The sequence below is a fragment of the Hylobates moloch genome, unplaced genomic scaffold (genome assembly GCF_009828535.3).
Source record: "Hylobates moloch isolate HMO894 unplaced genomic scaffold, HMol_V3 SCAFFOLD_5, whole genome shotgun sequence".
Taxonomy (NCBI): domain Eukaryota; kingdom Metazoa; phylum Chordata; class Mammalia; order Primates; family Hylobatidae; genus Hylobates; species Hylobates moloch.
In genome coordinates this window covers 141,191,444-141,210,469 of record NW_026652280.1, presented here as the reverse complement: position 1 = coordinate 141,210,469, position 19,026 = coordinate 141,191,444, and the positions used below count along the sequence as shown (strand labels likewise).

General features: G+C 36.6%; 1 protein-coding gene across 3 annotated transcripts in view; it reads right to left on the bottom strand.

Moving 5' to 3' along the window:
• Nucleotides 1-2,859: 2,859 nt before the first annotated feature.
• Nucleotides 2,860-19,026, bottom strand: part of SYDE2 (synapse defective Rho GTPase homolog 2) — a 43,807-nt gene continuing 27,640 nt past the window's right edge. The window contains exons 5-7 of one of the 3 annotated variants that reach the window (XM_032155474.2): nucleotides 17,015-17,196; nucleotides 12,595-12,826; nucleotides 2,860-6,975 (exon numbers count right to left, since the gene is read on the bottom strand). In XM_032155474.2, the coding sequence (XP_032011365.1) occupies nucleotides 6,476-6,975; nucleotides 12,595-12,826; nucleotides 17,015-17,196 (914 nt within the window). In that variant the 3' untranslated portion in view covers nucleotides 2,860-6,475. Of the gene's footprint in view, nucleotides 6,976-12,594; nucleotides 12,827-17,014; nucleotides 17,233-19,026 lie in introns of all 3 variants that reach the window. The other 2 variants (XM_058439625.1, XM_058439626.1) reach the window with 2 other exon arrangements.

Below are 19,026 nucleotides of genomic sequence, written 5' to 3'. Positions count from 1 at the left end.
TGCTGCCATGGAGATTACATTCTAGAGGAGTGGACATAGACAATAAATGAATAAACAAATAAATAAATGAGATAATTTCAGATAATGATAAAGCCTTGATGAAAATAAGCCCAGGTGATACGACAAAAAGTGACAATGGATGTGGGTGTAGTTTTTTAAACATTTTTCTTCTTAAATTTGGGTTAAATGTAAACATTTACCAAAGTGATAAATATCTGCAGTTTAGTCCGATAGTACCGTATTTATTAATAGCATTTGTTACAAAAAAATACAGAAATCTCCATCTGCTTCTTCCCCTTATTCTCAGAGCAGGCTGTTCAGAAGCAGGCTCTTTGAAGTGACATTTGAGCAGAGAAGCGAATGACAAAAAGGAACTACTTAAGTAACATCTGGATAAAGAGCTTTCCAGACAGGGGCAATGGCAAGAGCAGAGAGCCTCAGACAGGAATGAGGGTCCCCAGTGTTGCTAGAGCCGGGGAGCAAGGGAGAAGGCCTAGGAAATGAGGCAGTTTATCTTTTTCATAGTAGCTTCCATGAATAGACTGGATTGTGGGTGTAGAGAGGGGAGAGTGATAGCAGAGAGGAAATATGAGATTGAGGGATGATGGTGGCTTGGACTAGGGTATTAGCAGTGACAAACTCCAGTGCAGTTTAAGACACACAGCACTTAGACCTGTTGATGGCTGGGATATACAGGGGGGACAGGGTAAGAAAGACTCCAATTTTGGAGCAACACGGTTCAGATAATTAGGAAAGCGTTGTGTATATTTGTCACTGTTTTGCCTGCTCAGCATCCAAATCTCCTGTGATCATAGAATCTACTTACTATGTAAATTCTAAGAAAGGATGCAAGCTAATTCCTCTCTGCCTCCTGGAAGCTGGAGTACAATCTCATGCTTCTGTCTGGGACTGTGAATCAGGAGTAATGCAGAGTGAGGATGTTTTCTAACTAACTCCAGTGGGGAGTACATGAGGCTGCTTAGTGACAGTGACAGCAACAGCAGTGTCGTAACCAGGTATGGCCTTGATTGCTGTCATTCTGACGACCTAGCCTCTCTTAGTTTCTGTTTCTTTTCCAAGTCTATTTCTCAAGCTTGCCCATTAAAAAAAAAAAAATTAAAAAATAGAGGTATGACATATAAAGGGCACAAATCTTAAGTATGCAACCTGATATGTAAACACCTATGAAACCACCACTTAGACCGAAATATAAAAGACTTTCAGCACCCTCAGTCTTCCCTCTGATACACTATTTTCTCAATAAATTCAGTTTCTGCCTGAGTTAGCAAGTCCGTTTCAGGCTGAGGCAGAATGTAATCAAGAAATCTGACTTGTGGCACTTCAGTGTTTATCAAATATGACCCTTCAGGAAAAAGAGCAAAAGAGCATTTTTGTACCAAAGTCCTCAGGTTGAGTAAGCCTCAAATTAAGACTTGTTATTATTAATCATAATACAACTTTATCATACCAAAGTGCCTAAAAATTGATATATTTAATTTATAAAATCTTAGCCATCAAAGTTAATCTGTGGTCTGGAAACTAAATTCTTTTCAGGGACCCTACCAGTACACAACCCTGTTTCTTTAGGGTCCATAACATGTAAAGCTACATAATCTGGAATTTTCCACACATTTATTTTTTATTTTTTGAGACGGAGTCTCGCTCTGTCGCCCAGTCTGGAGTGCAGTGGCGCAATCTCGGCTCACTGCAACCTCTGCCGCCTGGGTTCACACCATTCTCCTGCCTCAGTCTCCCGAGTAGCTGGGACTACAGGCGCCCGCCACCACGCCCAGCTAATTTTTTGTATTTTTAGTAGAGACAGGATCCAGACAGTTATAATGTGGGACTTTACTTAAATATATATGAAGTCTTGCTGGGGGCGGTGGTTCACGCCTGTAATCCCAGCACTTAGGGAGGCCAAGGTAGGCAGATCACGAGGTTAGGAGATCGAGACCATCCTGGCTAACAGTGAAACCCCCGTCTCTACTAAAAAACAAACAAAACAAAACAAAACAAAATAAAACAAAAACACAAAAAATGAGCCGGGCATGGTGGCAGGCGCCTGTAGTCCCAGCTACTCGGGAGGCTGAGACAGGAGAATGGCGTGAACCCGGGAGGCGGAGCTTGCAGGAACCGGGATCGCGCCACTGCACTACAGCCTGGGCGACAGAGCGAGACTCCGTCTCAAAAACAATAAATACATCAAAAGATATAGATGAAGTCTTCTGGCCTTCTTATTCTAGTAGTAACTCTATGAGCACCATCACCAAGTACAGAGGCATTAGTACTAATCGTTAACAGGATATTATAAGACATTTTAATAACTACTATATTAACAATACCAACGTCCAATAGAAGGAACTCACTGAAAAAACAGGGAGTCATTTCAGTCTCATTTGATGGCCCTCCATCATTCAGCTGCTCAGGCCCTACTCCTTTCATAGTCCACTGGCAGATTCTTTTAGCTCCTGCTTCAAAATATATCCAGAATCCAACCATATCTCACCATCTCTATTGTTTCTATCCTGGTCCGAATCTTTCTAGCCTGGACTACTGCAAAACTGGATGCTTGAAGGTAATAGTGAAATGTCTTCAAAATTATAAAGAAAAATGAGTTTGAACATAGAACTGCAGGCCCAATAAAAATAAACTGTGAGGAAAAAATAAAGACCTTGTCAGACACACAAGGACTCCTAGTTTCTCTCCTATGCACCCTTTCTGGGGGAAAAAAAGGCACCTGTAAATATACTTCAGCAAACAGAAAAGACAAATTCAAGAAAGAATGCAGCAAAAAAAAAAAAATATATAGGAGTACAAAGAAAATACATCCCAAGATGATAGCTAAAAATCACTGTCCAAATTCGATGAGGCTGATTAAGAAGCATAAAATGATCTCGGGGTTAGAGTGAAGAACATACTTTCTTCCTTCCTGTCAATTCTGTCAAAGAAAAATAAAGACAAGAATATAGTTCCAGAACTCCAGGATGAGAGCTAAAAGCACTCTGAACAAATTTGGTAATTCAATAGTATGATTAAAAGAAGAGCTACAGTAAAGCAAGTGTTTTTCTTCTGTCAAATAAAAGCAGGCTGGAAGCAGTGGCTCACACTGTAATCCCAGCACTTTGGGAGGCTGAGGCGGAAAGGATCGCTTGAGCCTACAAATTTGAGACCAGTCCTGGCAACATAACAATATCCCGTCTCTATTGAAAGATTTTTTTTTAAAAAAAAAGAAATAAAAGCAATTACTCCAGGAACCATTAAAGTATGCAAAAGCCATGACCCAATTACGTAGCAAATGACACATGGCATGATCTGGGGAAGTTGACGGCTGGCTATAAAAGAATCCATTTGGCCTTTATGCGTGAAAACATTCTGCTTAAATCAGCACAGACTTAAGGATATAAGATAGATACATAGAAGGAGATAAATCACCTGGTTTACCTGTGCATACTTTTGCATAGTGTGACTGCTAGTTACTGATTTGCAGTGTTTAGAATAAATATACAGTATACAGTATATACAATATACAAATAAATATACAGTATAAAAGGAAAACATTATACATCTATTAAAACTGATTATATAAACTAACAGTATAACTTAAGAGAAGTTAGGAGGTAAAGGACAGTAATGGAAGGGAAGTACAAGGTTGGTCATTTCCTCAGTGTTAGGGAAATATATTTAAAATCAATGGATCAAAAAAATTATTAACTATGGTTATAAAGGAGAACAAATGAACTAAAAACATAACAAAAATGGTGAGAAGGAATGAAGTGAGATAAACTGTTTATCATTCATAGAACGACAAATTCGGCTTAAATGATAAGAAACAGCAGCAAGAAACGTGCCGTTACCTCTAAGAGGTGAAATTGGTGTGGATGGAAGACAGAAACACTTGTACTTTTATCTTCTATCCATCTGAATTGTTTAGAATTTTTATTCAGGTACATGCTCTAAAATTAAAATTGTTTTTAATCCTAAAACACATTAGGGGCTGGGCATAGTGGCTCACGCCTGTAATCCTTGCACTTTGGGAGGCTGAGGCAGGTGGATCGCTTGAGCCCAGGAATTTGAGACCAGCCTGGGCAATATACTGAGATCTTGTCTCTATTAAAAAAAAAAGAAAAAGAAAAATTAAAGCTGGCAGCCTCAGAAAGGAGCAACAGTTGACACTACAGAAAGATCCTAGGAAATTATAAAAAGCAGGTATAAAAACTCTCAAAAAATATTTGAAGTAAAATGCCATTTAAAGTAAAGACATCTAAACTTATCCAACACTTCGGGTACAGCAGAGTCAATAAAAGCAGTTTATAGTTATAACTTGGTGATTAGACAACAAAAAAAGATAGAATTCTCTAAGAGGGCAGAGATTAACTTTAAAACTATTCTCATCCAAAATAATATAGTAATATAGTAATACAAGCATGGCCCTTAAAGTATTTCAGATTCTGGAAAATTTTGGACAAATAAATGTTATTTACATATATTGATGGATAATACATGATGGTCCAAAATTTTAACACCTTTGTTTAAAAAGAATATTAAAATAAGTGATCCTTAAACCATTATAATTAATAGCATAACACGAAGATTGTAATATTTTAATAAAATTTTTACATTTCTAGAGCAACTTATTCAATTCATACATGATATAGCAACAAAAGGAAGGAAACTGAGACAGCTTTCCTATAAAACATTCATGAGTACTTTCCTTTGACTATTTACTCAATATATATGTTCTCTTGGTATTCTTCTGAATTGTTAACACAAAGTTTTAAAAAATGAAAATTTCATATAAAAATATTTATCTTTTTTAACAATGGGTTTTCAAATTAAATAATGTCTGTTTATCAATATTTATTGCATAGAAATATTTTAAGTATTTTAATATTTAGAAAAACATCAGGAAGTCAGTTTTTCAATGGCTGCCATATCTTAAAAGTTGGTAACTTAAAGTCTATTTATAATTTTAAAATTACATATTCTGTAGATATAGAAGTTTAAAAAAATACATTTTGATTTAATACAAAAGCCTTCTAAATTTACATTTTCAAACATTACTGTGATTCTATAACATTGTATATATACTTAGCCAAAATAAGTTAATTTTTAAAAATCAGTAACATGTAATATGCTGGCAAGACTATTTAGAAACAAATGGGGGTAATTATAAAGTCAATGTTATAAATGTACTACTACAAATAAATAATTAAAACAAAGCAGAATATAAAAATGCATAGAACAGGGGCAGATTTATTAAATCTTAAGTCACCAGTGCACAAATCTGGGTACTTAATCCATTAAGGAGTTAGAGGATTTCACATTTAAAAGATGACTTTTCCCAGGGGACATTGTGACTTTCTGTGAATAAAGGAAAGAAAGTCTATTATTTCTATTCAGATGCTTCCAGAGTATTATTGTTCAAGTGTTTTTATGTAATTCCTCCTTTAATTTAAATGTTCTTTCCCTGAAAAAAATACTTTAAGATAATAATTTTGGCCTCATGACATATATACTTTAAAAATACATGTGATTCTACAATAACTCCTTCCCCATCCTGATATCTATACATATATGCATTTATAAATATATACATAGTTTCAGGATTATAAAAATATTTAATTTTTATAAGCTTAAATAATTACTGTTAATACAGAAAACATTAATACTTGTATAATTTCACTTTTATTTATAAAAAGATTTTCTTATAGCAGCATTTGCATTACAAATAAAATTTGACCAAAGGATGTTGCAGTGTACCAGGACCAGTACTGCAAATCAGACTGAGCAGCTGTGATGTTCTTCTAAAAGAACATCTAGAGGCCAGGCGCAGTGGCTCGCGCCTGTAATCCCAGCACTTTGGGAGGCCAAGGTGGGCGGATCATCTGAGGTCAGGAGTTTGAGACCAGCCTGGCCAACATAGTGAAACCCCGTCTTTACTAAAAATACAATAATTAGCTGGGCATGGTGGTGGGTGCCTGTCATCACAGCTACTCAGAAGGCTGTGGCAGGAGAATCACTTGAACCGGGGAGGTGGAGGTTGCAGTGAGCTGAGATCGCACCAGTGCACTCCAGCCTGGGCGACAGAGTGAGGCTCTGCCTCAAAAACAAAAAAAAAAAGGGACATCTGTCTCAGCTACAGAAGAGTGGTTCCCATAAAGCAGAAAAACCTTGAGGGGCTAATAACTTATGTGAACCTTCTTAAGTGCATTTGAAAGTTATCTCCATAGAGTTGGCAAGATGTAGTAAAATATCCCAAGAAGTCCAAGTTTTATTGATCCCCAGAAAAGTTTTCTAGTGAGATAAGTAAAAATTATATTAATGAATAGTGTTTTTAATTGAATCAGATAAACTTATTAGAAATTAATTAAAGATTTCAAGAGTAAAAAAAATGAAAACATCGCTGTGGGTGGTATAAGAAAATAAAAACAGATTTGAAACTTTAAGACATTACAAAAAAAAAAAACCCTCAATCTCAAAAACTCATATTAAGCTTGTTTTTGTTGAGCTCACGTTCCAGATTTCCAATCAAAATATCAATACTTTCTTGTAGATCTTTGAGATTGTTTTTTCGATCCACTGTAGACTCAATTGTCTGCATTGTCAAATATGTCTGAAATGTACACTCTTTGGACATGGGAATTGGCTGTTCAATCATTACTTCTGGCCCATCCATTTTGCTATAATTTTCTCCGATTTCTCTATCTTCTGAAGGGACATCTTCATAATCCACATCATTTAAATTTTCTTTTGTATTTAAAAAGTAGTTTTCCCCACAGCTGCTCCAGTCTCCTGCATAACGATTGCTAAGTGGACTGTCTAATCGGTTTTGCCTTGGCCTAAGTACTCCTGATGAATCAGTACCACTCAAATTTAACATATGAGGTCGTTCTTTCTTCTGCCTCAAATAATTCAGAGAAGACTTCTGCTCTGGGAATAAATTGTCTGTTGATTTTTTGATAGTTAAATGCTGCACTAGAAACAAACAATAATTTTGCTTTAGTGACAGTAATCCAACTGAACTTAAAAAAAAAAACAGAGCTAAAGATAAGCCATTTAATCATCAACTACAAACATGCATTAAAACAAAAACATGCACTCTACCAAAAGAAAGCATTCCATAATTATTTTTGTATTACCAGACATACTCTAGACTAAGGACAGAAGCAGTATAACGTTCCATGGTGCTAATTCATGCTACATCATAACGTTCCCCAAACAAATCACATTTCCAATGTCGATTAATTTTCTGTGCAACTTTATTATTATCTAGCTATAATTCAAACAATAGCTAAGCTGGTAGCTTCTCCTAAATTAAAAGCTACAGCAAAAAGCAGGCAAGGCATATTGGTGTACAAACAAAATATAACAAGAAGTTCCTTTGTCTGCAAACATCTAAATGAGGCAAAGGCATCTAAAGTGATCAGCCTAGTAAGTTCTGACCCTTGTGGGCTTTTCTGCAATTCTATTAGCATCAGAGTCATAGTTTACTAAGCAGATCAAATTTCACTTTGATAAAATGTACAGATACTAGATTTGACCACTTGTTACCTGAGTTTGATTATACAGCATTATCTACTATCTTCATTTATTGCCTGGAAATAGTACAGATATTTTATTTTCTCATTCTGGTTAGGTATTTTACAACCCCAAATAACATTTTCCATATTAAGACCAATTTCTTCTGAGAGTATGCATTGTACTAGCCATATAGACGATTACCATAGAGACACAAATTACTTCATTATAAACCAAGGTTTACTCTTGTGTGTTGAACAAAATATTTATCTAAGGCTATTCTGTATATAAAATAGACAATTTAAAATGCTGACACATAGCTATTAAAGATTACCCATAATATCTTTCTCTTTCTGCTTGTTTATTCTCCATGAATAAGTGCCCCTTCCTATTTCCCTTCACTAAGATAAAGCAACGTAAATCAGTGATAACACACCAACTTTATATTCTCCAATATATAATGAATGCTTGTTTGCTGTTGTATAAAATGAGACAACTGAAAAACTATAAAAACATATATATGGTTCTAGTTTTCCAGACTTAAAGTGATATTCATAACATTTTTCATAGATCTCACACTTTTTTAAATTTAGATTTTATTGAAATATTTGATAACTGTACACAGGTATGTTTTTAACATTTCTATTGCATTTTTAAGATGGTTATTATGTATCACTATAGATAGCCAAAATTTCTTGATCTAAAATTTTCTAGAAAATAAAGCTTATTTACTTTAAATTGATCTTTAATGTTGGTATTAATATAGAATGGTCCATACCATCAACTGATGTAACTGCAGAATGGATAACTGAATTTTCCACTGTAAAATTATTCATATTCTTTTTCCTCCTCTAGCTGCTTATCACCACTATCTCCTTGCTTTTCCCCCCTCATTCTTTGTGCTATTCCTGTTCTTTTTAGTGCTTAACTGTCATGCCTGTTGTTTTCACCAACCAATTACAATATTCTGCTAGCCCTGAGGTTATCTGTTCTGATCTAACCATGTATTTTTGCTTTATGTCTTAAACTTGTCCTATTGTGCCTGCATTTTCAGACATTTGCCTGCAAAATCCAGATTCATTTTGTTGCCAGTTGCTTAGTTACTCACCTAAGACCCTATTGAAACATTGTTTCTGTATCTGATATTTTATATCTTTTAGACTAAAAATTTCAATATCTGGAAAACCAACATCACTGACTTTTTAAGACTACTGATGTCAGAGTGGTTTACAACTAAATATACAGTGAAAATGGCTAATTTTAACCTCAAAAGTTCTGGTTTTCCCATCACTGTTGACTACCCACCTTCAGTAGAATAAAATTAAAAATGCAGTCTATAAGGTTGCTGAAAAATAATTCAAAATATAATAAGTACTAAGAAACTTAATTTTTCCTTATCTTGTTTTCTACCAGTAGATTTGTTTCTAATTAGTACTTTATGATCCTTTTATCTATAATTACCTTATTTAACAAAAATATACTGTCTAGTTAGTGCCAAATACTCTGCTAGGACCTGGGAATATAAAGTTAAAAATAATCCCCGATGTCACCAAACTTAAAATCTTGTAAGAAAGACGAAATAAAAAGAAATAAGAGAAAAACTGATACCTTTTCCAAAAAACTGGCCCCAAATATATTTATCATAGAAAATGTGGTATAGCAGCCAGGTGGTGGCTCATGCCTGTAATCCCAGCACTTTGGGAGGCCAAGGCAGGCAGATCACTTGAAGTCAGGAGTTCGAGATTGGCCTGGCCAATATGGTGAAACCTCATCTCTACTAAAAACACAAAAATTAGCCGGGCACAGTGGTACACGCCTGTAATCCCAGCCACTCAAGAGGCTGAGGTAGGAGAACTGCTTGAACCTGAGAGGCAAAGGTTGCAGTGAGTCAAGATTGTGCCAGTGCACTCCAACCTGGGTGAAACAGTGAGACTCCATCTCAAAAAAAAAAGAAAGAAAATGTGGTATAGCAAGGATCTAGGAATTATACTCTCTCTAAATTGATTTCTCCATCTTTAAAGTGATAGGGGGGCCAGGAGTATTATTTTCAGTATTCTTAAAACAGAAAATGAATATCTAAAAGAAACATTTTTGTGAAAACTCAATACATAAAACAGATAAAAAAGAAGGCTGTTCTGGTCAACGGGGAAGTGTGTTTCCATTTTGTTCCCCCACTCCTTGCGGATGTGGCTTCTAAGCTGCTTCCAAAGAACCCCAGAGCTTAGTAGAAGACAATCTAAAAAACTATTGGCAGGACGACTTTTACCTTCTAATGCTGATATGCTGAAGTTCTAACCAATTACTTTGAAGATAGGATTTTTCAAATATAAATCTCAAAGCAAATTATCTTCTTGCCCAAAATTAAAAAACAAAAAATAACATGAAACAAAACAAAAAGTTTAGAAAATAAGGGGGCGACTCTTTTTAACTCTGGAGTTGGAGAATTTCCAAATGGAAAAATAAGATATGCATAGCAAGGAAAGCTAAAACCTTCTATTGAATGCATGGAGATAGGATAGGCATTCACTGAGTTAATATGCTATGGCCTACTAGTCTTTGCCACATTCTCTATGTCACCATCAACTTTCTCAGGCCAAGTAAATGCACCTCGTCTACTTGATTTCTGCCTTTTCTTGAATTCAACAGCAGGTGATTGACAGGGTAAAACTGTTGTTTCTTCTCAGCTTTCTGCCCTGTTCTTTGTCTGAGGTACTACAACTAAAGAAAAATAACAGGTTATAGAAAAAGGAGCAGTTATTTTTAAAACCAACAACACAAATCTTTGGAATAAGGTGCTGTACACTAGGAACAGCTGTTTACGGCTGTCTTTAGAATACAGTGAATTTGAAATCTGAACCTGCTTTTTCTTTTTTACATTATATACATTGTTTCTTCGAGACGGAGTCTTGCTCTGTCGCCCAGGCTGGAGTGCAGTGGCGCGATCTCGGCTCACTGCAAGCTCCGCCTCCCGGGTTCACGCCATTCTCCTGCCTCAGCCTCTCCGAGTAGCTGGGACTACAGGCGCCCGCCACCACGCCCGGCTAATTTTTTGTATTTTTAATAGAGACGGGGTTTCACCGTGGTCTCGATCTCCTGACCTCGTGATCCGCCCGCCTCGGCCTCCCAAAGTGCTGGGATTACAAGCATGAGCCACCGCGCCCGGCCTGAAATCTGAACCTGCTTTTTCTATAACACAAGATATACATTGTTTCTTCTCTCAAACCCAAAACTAAGGTGGCTACTATTACAAAATAATAAAATGACCTTAACCTCTGGCACAGAATAATTAATAATTAATCATAATGAACTCAGGCACTGACAGTAAACTTAATGGTATCTCCAGGGAAGCAAGTTTTCATTTGTGGTAATGACAAGATGGCTTTCTCCCAAATTCTTGGTGTTTATTAGAATTAAAGCTGTTCTAGAAAAAGGAGACACAGTTGACACTCTGAAAGATCCCTTATGTTGGGCATCAAATGCTGAAATTAGCTCAATTACCCAGAGAATCTTGATTCAGGGTTTTAAAATAGTTAAAATAACATTCTAATTCAGTTAAAACATGAATTAGAATAATTTTTAAGCCAGCATTTAAAAGAAAATAAAAGCTTTAACTTTCCAAATTTTAAAGTTGAATTTTTTTTTTTTTTAGACGGAGTCTCACTCTGTCCCCGAGGCTAGAGTGCACTGTCGCAATCTCGGCTCACTGCAACCTCCGCCTCCCTGGTTCAAGCGATTCTCTTGCCTCAGCCTCCCAAGTAGCTGGGACTATAGGTGCCCGCCACCATGCCCAGCTAATTTTTTTGTATTTTTAGTGGAGGCGGGGTTTCACTATGTTGGCCAGGCTGGTCTCAAACTCCTGACCTTGTGATCCACCTGCCTTGGCCTCCCAAAGTGCTGGAAATTTTTATTAACTTAATTTTTAATTCACTTTAAACGATGAAATCAAGCATTCTCTTGTACTTTAATCTTTCTGTCCCTATCTATCTATCTATCTATCTATCTATCTATCTATCTATCTATCTATCTATCTAAAACAAAAGAGTAACCGAAGACATTGACTGAGTGCTCACTTTGTGCTAAACATTTTGCTCATTGCCTTAGATGCTTTATCTCAATCTTTACAACAACACTGAGGCAGGCATTATTTAGAGAGAAGCAAACTGGGAGTTGAAGAGGTTAAAGTTTTTGTCGTAGCCCATCCTGCTGGCAAGTGCCACCATCCAGATCTGAACCCAAACCTGACCCCAGGGCCAAGCATGGTTACTAGTGTGCTCTACACTAAACACCAAAGTACTTCACACTTGGTCCCATGCAGTGTGGGGCGAGACTAGCAGGGGTTACTAAAAGCTAAGAAAATTTTGAAATTTAAATGCAGGGTCCTTTATAGAATGTCAAATTAAACACATATTTCTTTTAACTCTGAAATTACATCAGAGATAATTAGGAAAATAACTGTCAGTCTTTAGTTATTGATTGAAATAAGGATTGGATAAGAAAGATGGAAAGGTCAAGGATAATTCCCAATGCAAGCTGAGATAATTTGACTAATGACCATGAATGCAGTTAAAGACGTAAAGAAGAATTGACTTAAGGGGAAAAATGAATTCTGCTTTATACCAGTTGAACTAAAAATGAGAAGAGTAAATAAATTAGTGTTTATTGAGTCTCTTTTACATGTCAAGAGCCACACTGAGCACATTACATACACAATTTTTAAAAATCCTAATAAAAATCTATAAACATATTATTAAATCCATGTGACGAAAGGTGATACAAGGCTCTAAGACGTTAAGAAACCAACCCAAGGTCAGATTGCTAATAAGTGGCACAACCAGGATTTAAATCTAGATCTGACCAAGTCTAAAATGTGCACATTAATCTACATGCCTACAATGTCATCAGCAAAGGCAGAAAACATTTAAATGAAAAAATCTAAAGGGCAGGTATCAATTCACAACATTTTGAAAAAGCAAAATCTAGAAGAGTTTCTTCAATCATATATGAGCATATTTAATGATTAGTTAATTCAAATACCCTATCATTGAAAGTGAAAAATATTTCCATAGAATCATTTACCTGGCCAGAGTTGGAGTAAGTAATGAAGAACTTCAATGTGTTTTTTAAAATCCAAAGCACTTGCGAGTTCTTCTGAATCAGTAAAGACTCTGTTGTTATGGGTGGAAGGCTCTTGCCTCTGACTTAATAATACTGGTCCAAAGCACACAGCCAAATTCTGGCACGTCATCTTATTCACTTCATGATAGGAAGCCACCAATTTCAAATGATCCAACAACATCTTTAGGGTTGCCTAAATTAAATTAAACTTCAATTAATATAGTCATAAAGGGGCAAATTCAAGGACACAATTTATAGCAGGAAATACAGATAAGCATCTTGTCACTTTTAAAAGGATTTTTTTTAAAGATTTGCTTATAAATTGGATGTTTGGAACCTAAAACATAGTTTCTAATAGAAACATTATATGGGGCCTAAATTATGTTCCAGCCGGGCACAGTGGCTCATGCCTGTAATCCTAGCACTTTGGGAGGCTGAGGCAGGAGGATCACCTGAGGTCAGGAGTTCAAGACCAGCCTGGCCAACATAGTGAAACCCCATCTCTACTAAAATACAAAAATTAGCCGGGCATGATGGCGGGTGCCTATGATCCCAGCTACTCGGGAGGCTGAGATGGGAGAATCGCTGGAACCCAGGAGATGGTGGTTGCAGTGAGCCGAGACTACACCCCTGCATCCAGCCTGGGTGGCTGAACGAGACTCTATCAAAAAAATATATTATGTTCCAACAACACAGTTTAATCCATTAAATGGTTAAAATATACATTCTTTATAAAATACTTATGAATGCATTCCAAATTTCAGCTGGAATCCCTGGGAAAATGCATCCATTAACTCTTTCTCTTCTAACATGGCAACAGCAAAGGCTGTGATGAAAAGGGGATTAGGGTAAGAATGTTCATTTTTAAGTACAGATAAGTCCTGTAGTTGTAAGTTGTAATCACTATCATGCTTAAATCTAGGAAGCTAACCATTCCGGAACATGGCCAGGTTCTATAATTATTTGGATTATGAAAGACATGTTTAAAAGGCCAATATGCTTCTTAACTAATATAAATATAAATAAATAAATATATATGGTAAATAAAGCTTAAAAAGAATACTACAGTTAGAAATGAAAGAAAAAAATTAACGAAAAAAATATGTTTTAATCCTTAAAGAAACTAGTAAAGGGAGTTGGCTCAAAAAGTGGAATGGTTATTTAGGTTTCAACAATTATGGAAAGAAATGATGTTTTTTGATGTAGTGGCATAGGATCAATCATTTAACAAAATGAGTAATTTTTCCTTCAAAATTGTATTGAAGACATTGATGCCAATTAAAAACTTTAATTTTTTTTTTTTTTTTTTTTTGAGACAGGGTCTCACTCTGTTGCCCAGGCTGGAGTACAGTGGCATGATCACAGCTCACTGCAGCACCGACCTTCCTGGCTCAAGCAATCTTTCCACCCCAGCCTCCCAAGTAGCTCGGGCTACAGGCATGTGACACCATACCCACTAATTTTTTAAAAATTTTTTGTAGGCCAGGCATGTGGCTCACGCCTGTAATCCCAGCACTTTGGGAGGCCGTGGCAGGTGAATCATCTGAGGTCAGAAGTTTGAGACCAGCCTGGTCAACATGGGAAATCTCGACTCTACTGAAAATACAAAAAAATAGCTGGTGTGGTGGCACACGCCTGTAATCCCAGCTACTCAGGAAGCTGAGGCAGGAGGATCCCTTGTTTTGGGAGGCAGAGGTTTCAGTGAGCCAAGACAGGGTCTTGCTATGTTGTCTAAGCTGGTAAAAATCTTATTTAAAGAAAAATCAAAATAACATTATTTCTGGAGCCAAAAGCGACAAGTGGATTTGCTGGTCAGAAGGCCATTTAGTAGCTGTGGCAAGAACAAGTCCAGCAAGATGAGGTAGGAAGCCAGATTACAATGTGCTGAGTAGTAAATGAGTGATGAAGAAGTGATAACAGCCAGAATAAACAGCCCTTCAATGTTTGGCTATGAAGGGAAGGAATGAAGGGAGAATGAAAACTAGAGAAGAATATGGCATTTTAAATCAAAACAAGTCAAATATATGAATCATATTTCTTTTTTAAATTCATAATTATTTCCCAACACAACTCCATATACATTGGCCTCTTAAGGGTATTTCTAGCAATAATTGTGATCATACACACACACAGACGCAACACACTACACCTGGTTAAATATATGTTCAATCTCAATAGCAAGCAAAGGAATGCAAATTTTTTTGTCTACTAAATAAGATGAGCCAAAAAATGTAATTGTCATGTTCCTTTTGAAAATTAATCTGGCTGGGCGTGGTGGCTCATGCCTATAATCCCAGCCCTTTGGGAGGTCGAGGCGGGTGGACTGCTTGAGCTCAGGAGTTCGAGACTAGCCTGGGCAACACGGTGAAACCCAGTCTCTACAAAACATACAAAAAAAATTAGTTAAGGGTGATGGCACACGTCTGTAGTCCCAGCTACTTGGGGGGCTGAGGCAGGAGGATGGCATGAGCCGGGGAGGTTGAGGCTGCAGTGAGCTGTGTTTGCACCACCGCACTCCAGCCTGAGAGACAAAGTGAGACCCTGTCTCAAAAACAAACAAAAAAAAACAGAAAAAAAAAAGAAGAAAGAAAATTAGTATGCAAACATATAAGGGCCTTAAAATGTTCATATTATTTAAATAAGCAATTCCACTTCTGAGATTCTATTCTAAATAATTCTAAACTAAAAATAAATCTGTGTACAAATATTTATAAATCACTCAAAATCTAAATATACAAAAGAGAATACTGATAAATTATGTTGTCAAATCCACTCAATGGTATATCACACAGTTATTGACTGATTGAGACAAAGTCTGGCTCTATCGCCCAGGCTGGAATGCAGTGGCATGATCTCGGCTCACTGTAGCCCTCCCTGGGCTCAAGCCATCCTTCTACCTCAGCCTCCCAAGTAGCTGGGACCCTAGGCACGTGCCACCATGCCCGGCTAATTTTTGTAGAGACACAGTTTCGCCAAACAGTCCAGGCTTACTCAGTCTTTTTAGAAAGGATGGTAATAGCGTGGGCCTTAGAGTCAGAAAGACTTATAGTGTGATAGACTATAATATTCACAGAAGCTATGTAACTTTCGGCAAGTGATTTAAATTCCCTAACACTCATTTCTTCACTTACAAGTGGCACTTATAATTTTACCTAGTGCTGGGCATGGTGGCTCACACCTGTAATCACAGTACTTTGAGAGGCCAAGGTGGGCAGATCACCTGAGGTTGGGAAGACCAGCCTGGCCAACATGGTGAAACCCCGTCTCCACTAAAATACAAAAATAAGTCGGGCATGGTGGTGCCCACCTGTAGTCCCAGCTACTCAGGAGGCTGAGGTAGGAGAATCGCTTGAACCTGTAAAGGTGGAGGTTGCAGTGAGCTGAGATTGCACCACTGCACTCCAGCCTGGGCAAAAGAGTGAGACTCCATCTTAAAAAAAAAAAAAAAAAAAAAAAAAAAAAAAAATTTTTTTTACCTAGTGTTGAGAAACCAGTATCTGTACTTTTTCCACCCACCCCCTCAAACTTCACCCCACCCTTCTGCTTCTGCACTCTTTAGCTGTTCCCTTCCCCTAATCCAAAGGAGGAGTAACTGTTAATCCAACTGGACAGAGCATAGGACATTCAGGGGACCACAGTAAACTCGCAAATAAAGTTACTGGACTTACAGTTTCTACCCACTAATTCTTGCTCTTTCTGCCCCAACATGATAAAAAAATGTAGGCAAATTTGGCCTCATCTAGACAAGCCCAATCATATATTTCTCCTATTTTCCCTTCTATTCTAAGGAACAACAGATAAAGTTAGGCTAAGGCTGGTTCTGAAGACCTACCTATCCTTCTCTCTCTCTCCTACAGGCATAGCTGAGGATGCTGGTCTGAAGATTTTGGAGAGGGGGTGAATGGAAAGGATAAGGAGGAAAAAACGAGGGGTGGGGCTGTTGTTTATCTTAAAGTTAAGCCATGTACACCAAAACAGCTGTCGTATCTAAAAAATACTAAAAGGAGACACACCAAAATGTTAATTATAGCTGCCTCTGGATATTGATGATGCAATTTTACATTCTTCTTTTCTGTATCTTTTCAATATTTCTATAATGAACAAATATTATTGTAATAATATTTTAACAATACAATTAAAAAAACTTCAGTGAGTATTCATGCTTGGGCTAAAATCACATACAGAAAAGATAAAACTGTTTCTAGATTTATTCTGTTTAATAAGCTTTTACAGACTTAGGCTGTTTAAAGGCAGTAACGGCAGAGCTTTTAAATCCATGAGTGCCACAAATGTCAAATATCTAAAATTATTTGTAGCTCTGGAGCTAGGTATACGGTTCATTAACTGGCTTTCAGGAAAAATGTATACTGGTAATGCTTACCTTCTCAATCTCTGGCAGACAATCCAGCAGGTCAACAGTGTACTTAGAGTCACTTGGGTCATTCTCACAACCATTTGATGACATTTTCAAAGGACTTTTTGCCATTGCATCTAATACAGCCTCATAAAGCTGCTTTGTTATCAGAGGAGAAGGGAGTTCTCTTAAATAATCCTTAAGAACACCTTTAAAAAACAAACCGCAGACAGTTGGTGATTGGACTGCAAAGTGAAATAGAGAACTATGGTCAATTTTTTTAAATTTAAGTATTATAGCCAACTTTCAACATTGTGAAAACAATAAAAGCAACAACATAAAAAGAATTATAAAATACTAGCATTTTGAGCATTTTGTATTCTTTTAAGTTGCCTTGATAATTGACTTGTTTTGAAAGCATGCTAAAAATGTACACACATAATTTTCAGTTACCATACATGTTAGGTTTGTTAATCATAAAGTAAGCTATTCTTGATACATATACCCTTATTGATTCTGCCCCCTATAAAAAGCTTCTCTAAATGTATGTGAAACAGAAATTAAGAAAGCAAGGCATATTTATGTTAATTATAAATTATTCCAATTACACAAATTTTGAGTTTCTAGACTTTAAATTGATAATGAAAGAGTACCAATTGTCTGAAACCCTTGGAAATAAATACATTTCCTCTTTAACACTGGAGAAGTGTCTTAAACAGCTATATTGGATGGCTGGATAATTGCTAATGCTACACCATCATATGGAAGAAAAAATCATTCCTAAAACCAAACAAATAAAACCAAAAGCTAAGAACAGAAAACATCAGACGTGTCACTATAATGGGAATGAGGAAAGTCAGTTGCAAACATTCCACACATAGTTTTGAACTAGGAGATATTACTTATAGTAGAGGAAACTGGAAAGAATAGTGGTTTTTATATATAAGCAAGGTAGGTAAGATACTAGCTAAAGGCTGGCATGTGATCACAAGGGAAAACAGGAGATATTCCTAACACTAAAACCTAAATATATACAATATTGATTCAGAACATGCTCTCAGCCTTGCTTAGTTTGAACTTAAACATGATTCTATACGAAGCTTCCCATCTCTCTTTTTTTTTTTTTTTTTTTTAATTGTGACAGGGTCTTGCTCCATCACCCAGGCTGGACTACACTGCTAACCTCAAACTCGTAGGCTCAAGCAATCCTCTTACCTCAGCCTCTTAAGCAGCTAGGACTACAGGTGGTTGCCCTCACACCTGGCTAATTTTCTTATCTTTTGTAGATCAGGGTCTCACTATACTTCCCAGGTTAGACTTGAATTGCTGGCCTCAAGTGATCCTCCCACCTTATTCTCCCAGGGTTACTTGGCATGAGCCACTGTGCCTGGCCCCAAGTTTTAAATATTTATTAGTAACATGATTCATTAGTTTCTTATGCATCCTTCTAATGTTTATGCAAATATAAATACGATTTGTCTCCCTCATTGAGTATCCTTAGTTTAAAAATCCAAAATGCTCTAAAATCCAAAACTTTTAAAATGCCAACATGATGCTCAAAGGAATGCTCATTAGAGCATTCTGGATTTTTGATTTTTGGATTAGGGATGCTAAACTGGTACAATAATGCAAATATTCCAAAACCCAAAGAAATCAGAAATAAGAAACCTGGATATCCTATTTTGTTTCTTGCTTTTTCATTTAACATCATATCCTTGAGATCTTTTCAGGCCATAGAGAGCTTCCTTAATCATTTTTATAGCCACATTATAATAGTCCAATGTAAGGATGTCCCATAGTCTTATCTATTCAGTATCTTACAGATGGATACTAGAATTGTTTGTTATCTTTTGTTTTTCCAAAACATGCTACAATTAATAACCTTGCACATAATCACTTTGTATATATGCAGGTGTGTCTGTAGGATAAATTCTTAAAACAGGACTGCTAAGTAAAAAATGCATTTGCAATTTTGAGGAAAAAAGAGGAATAAGAATGTTTCTTTCCTAGGCTTGGAACTTGAGTATCTAGGTGGATAC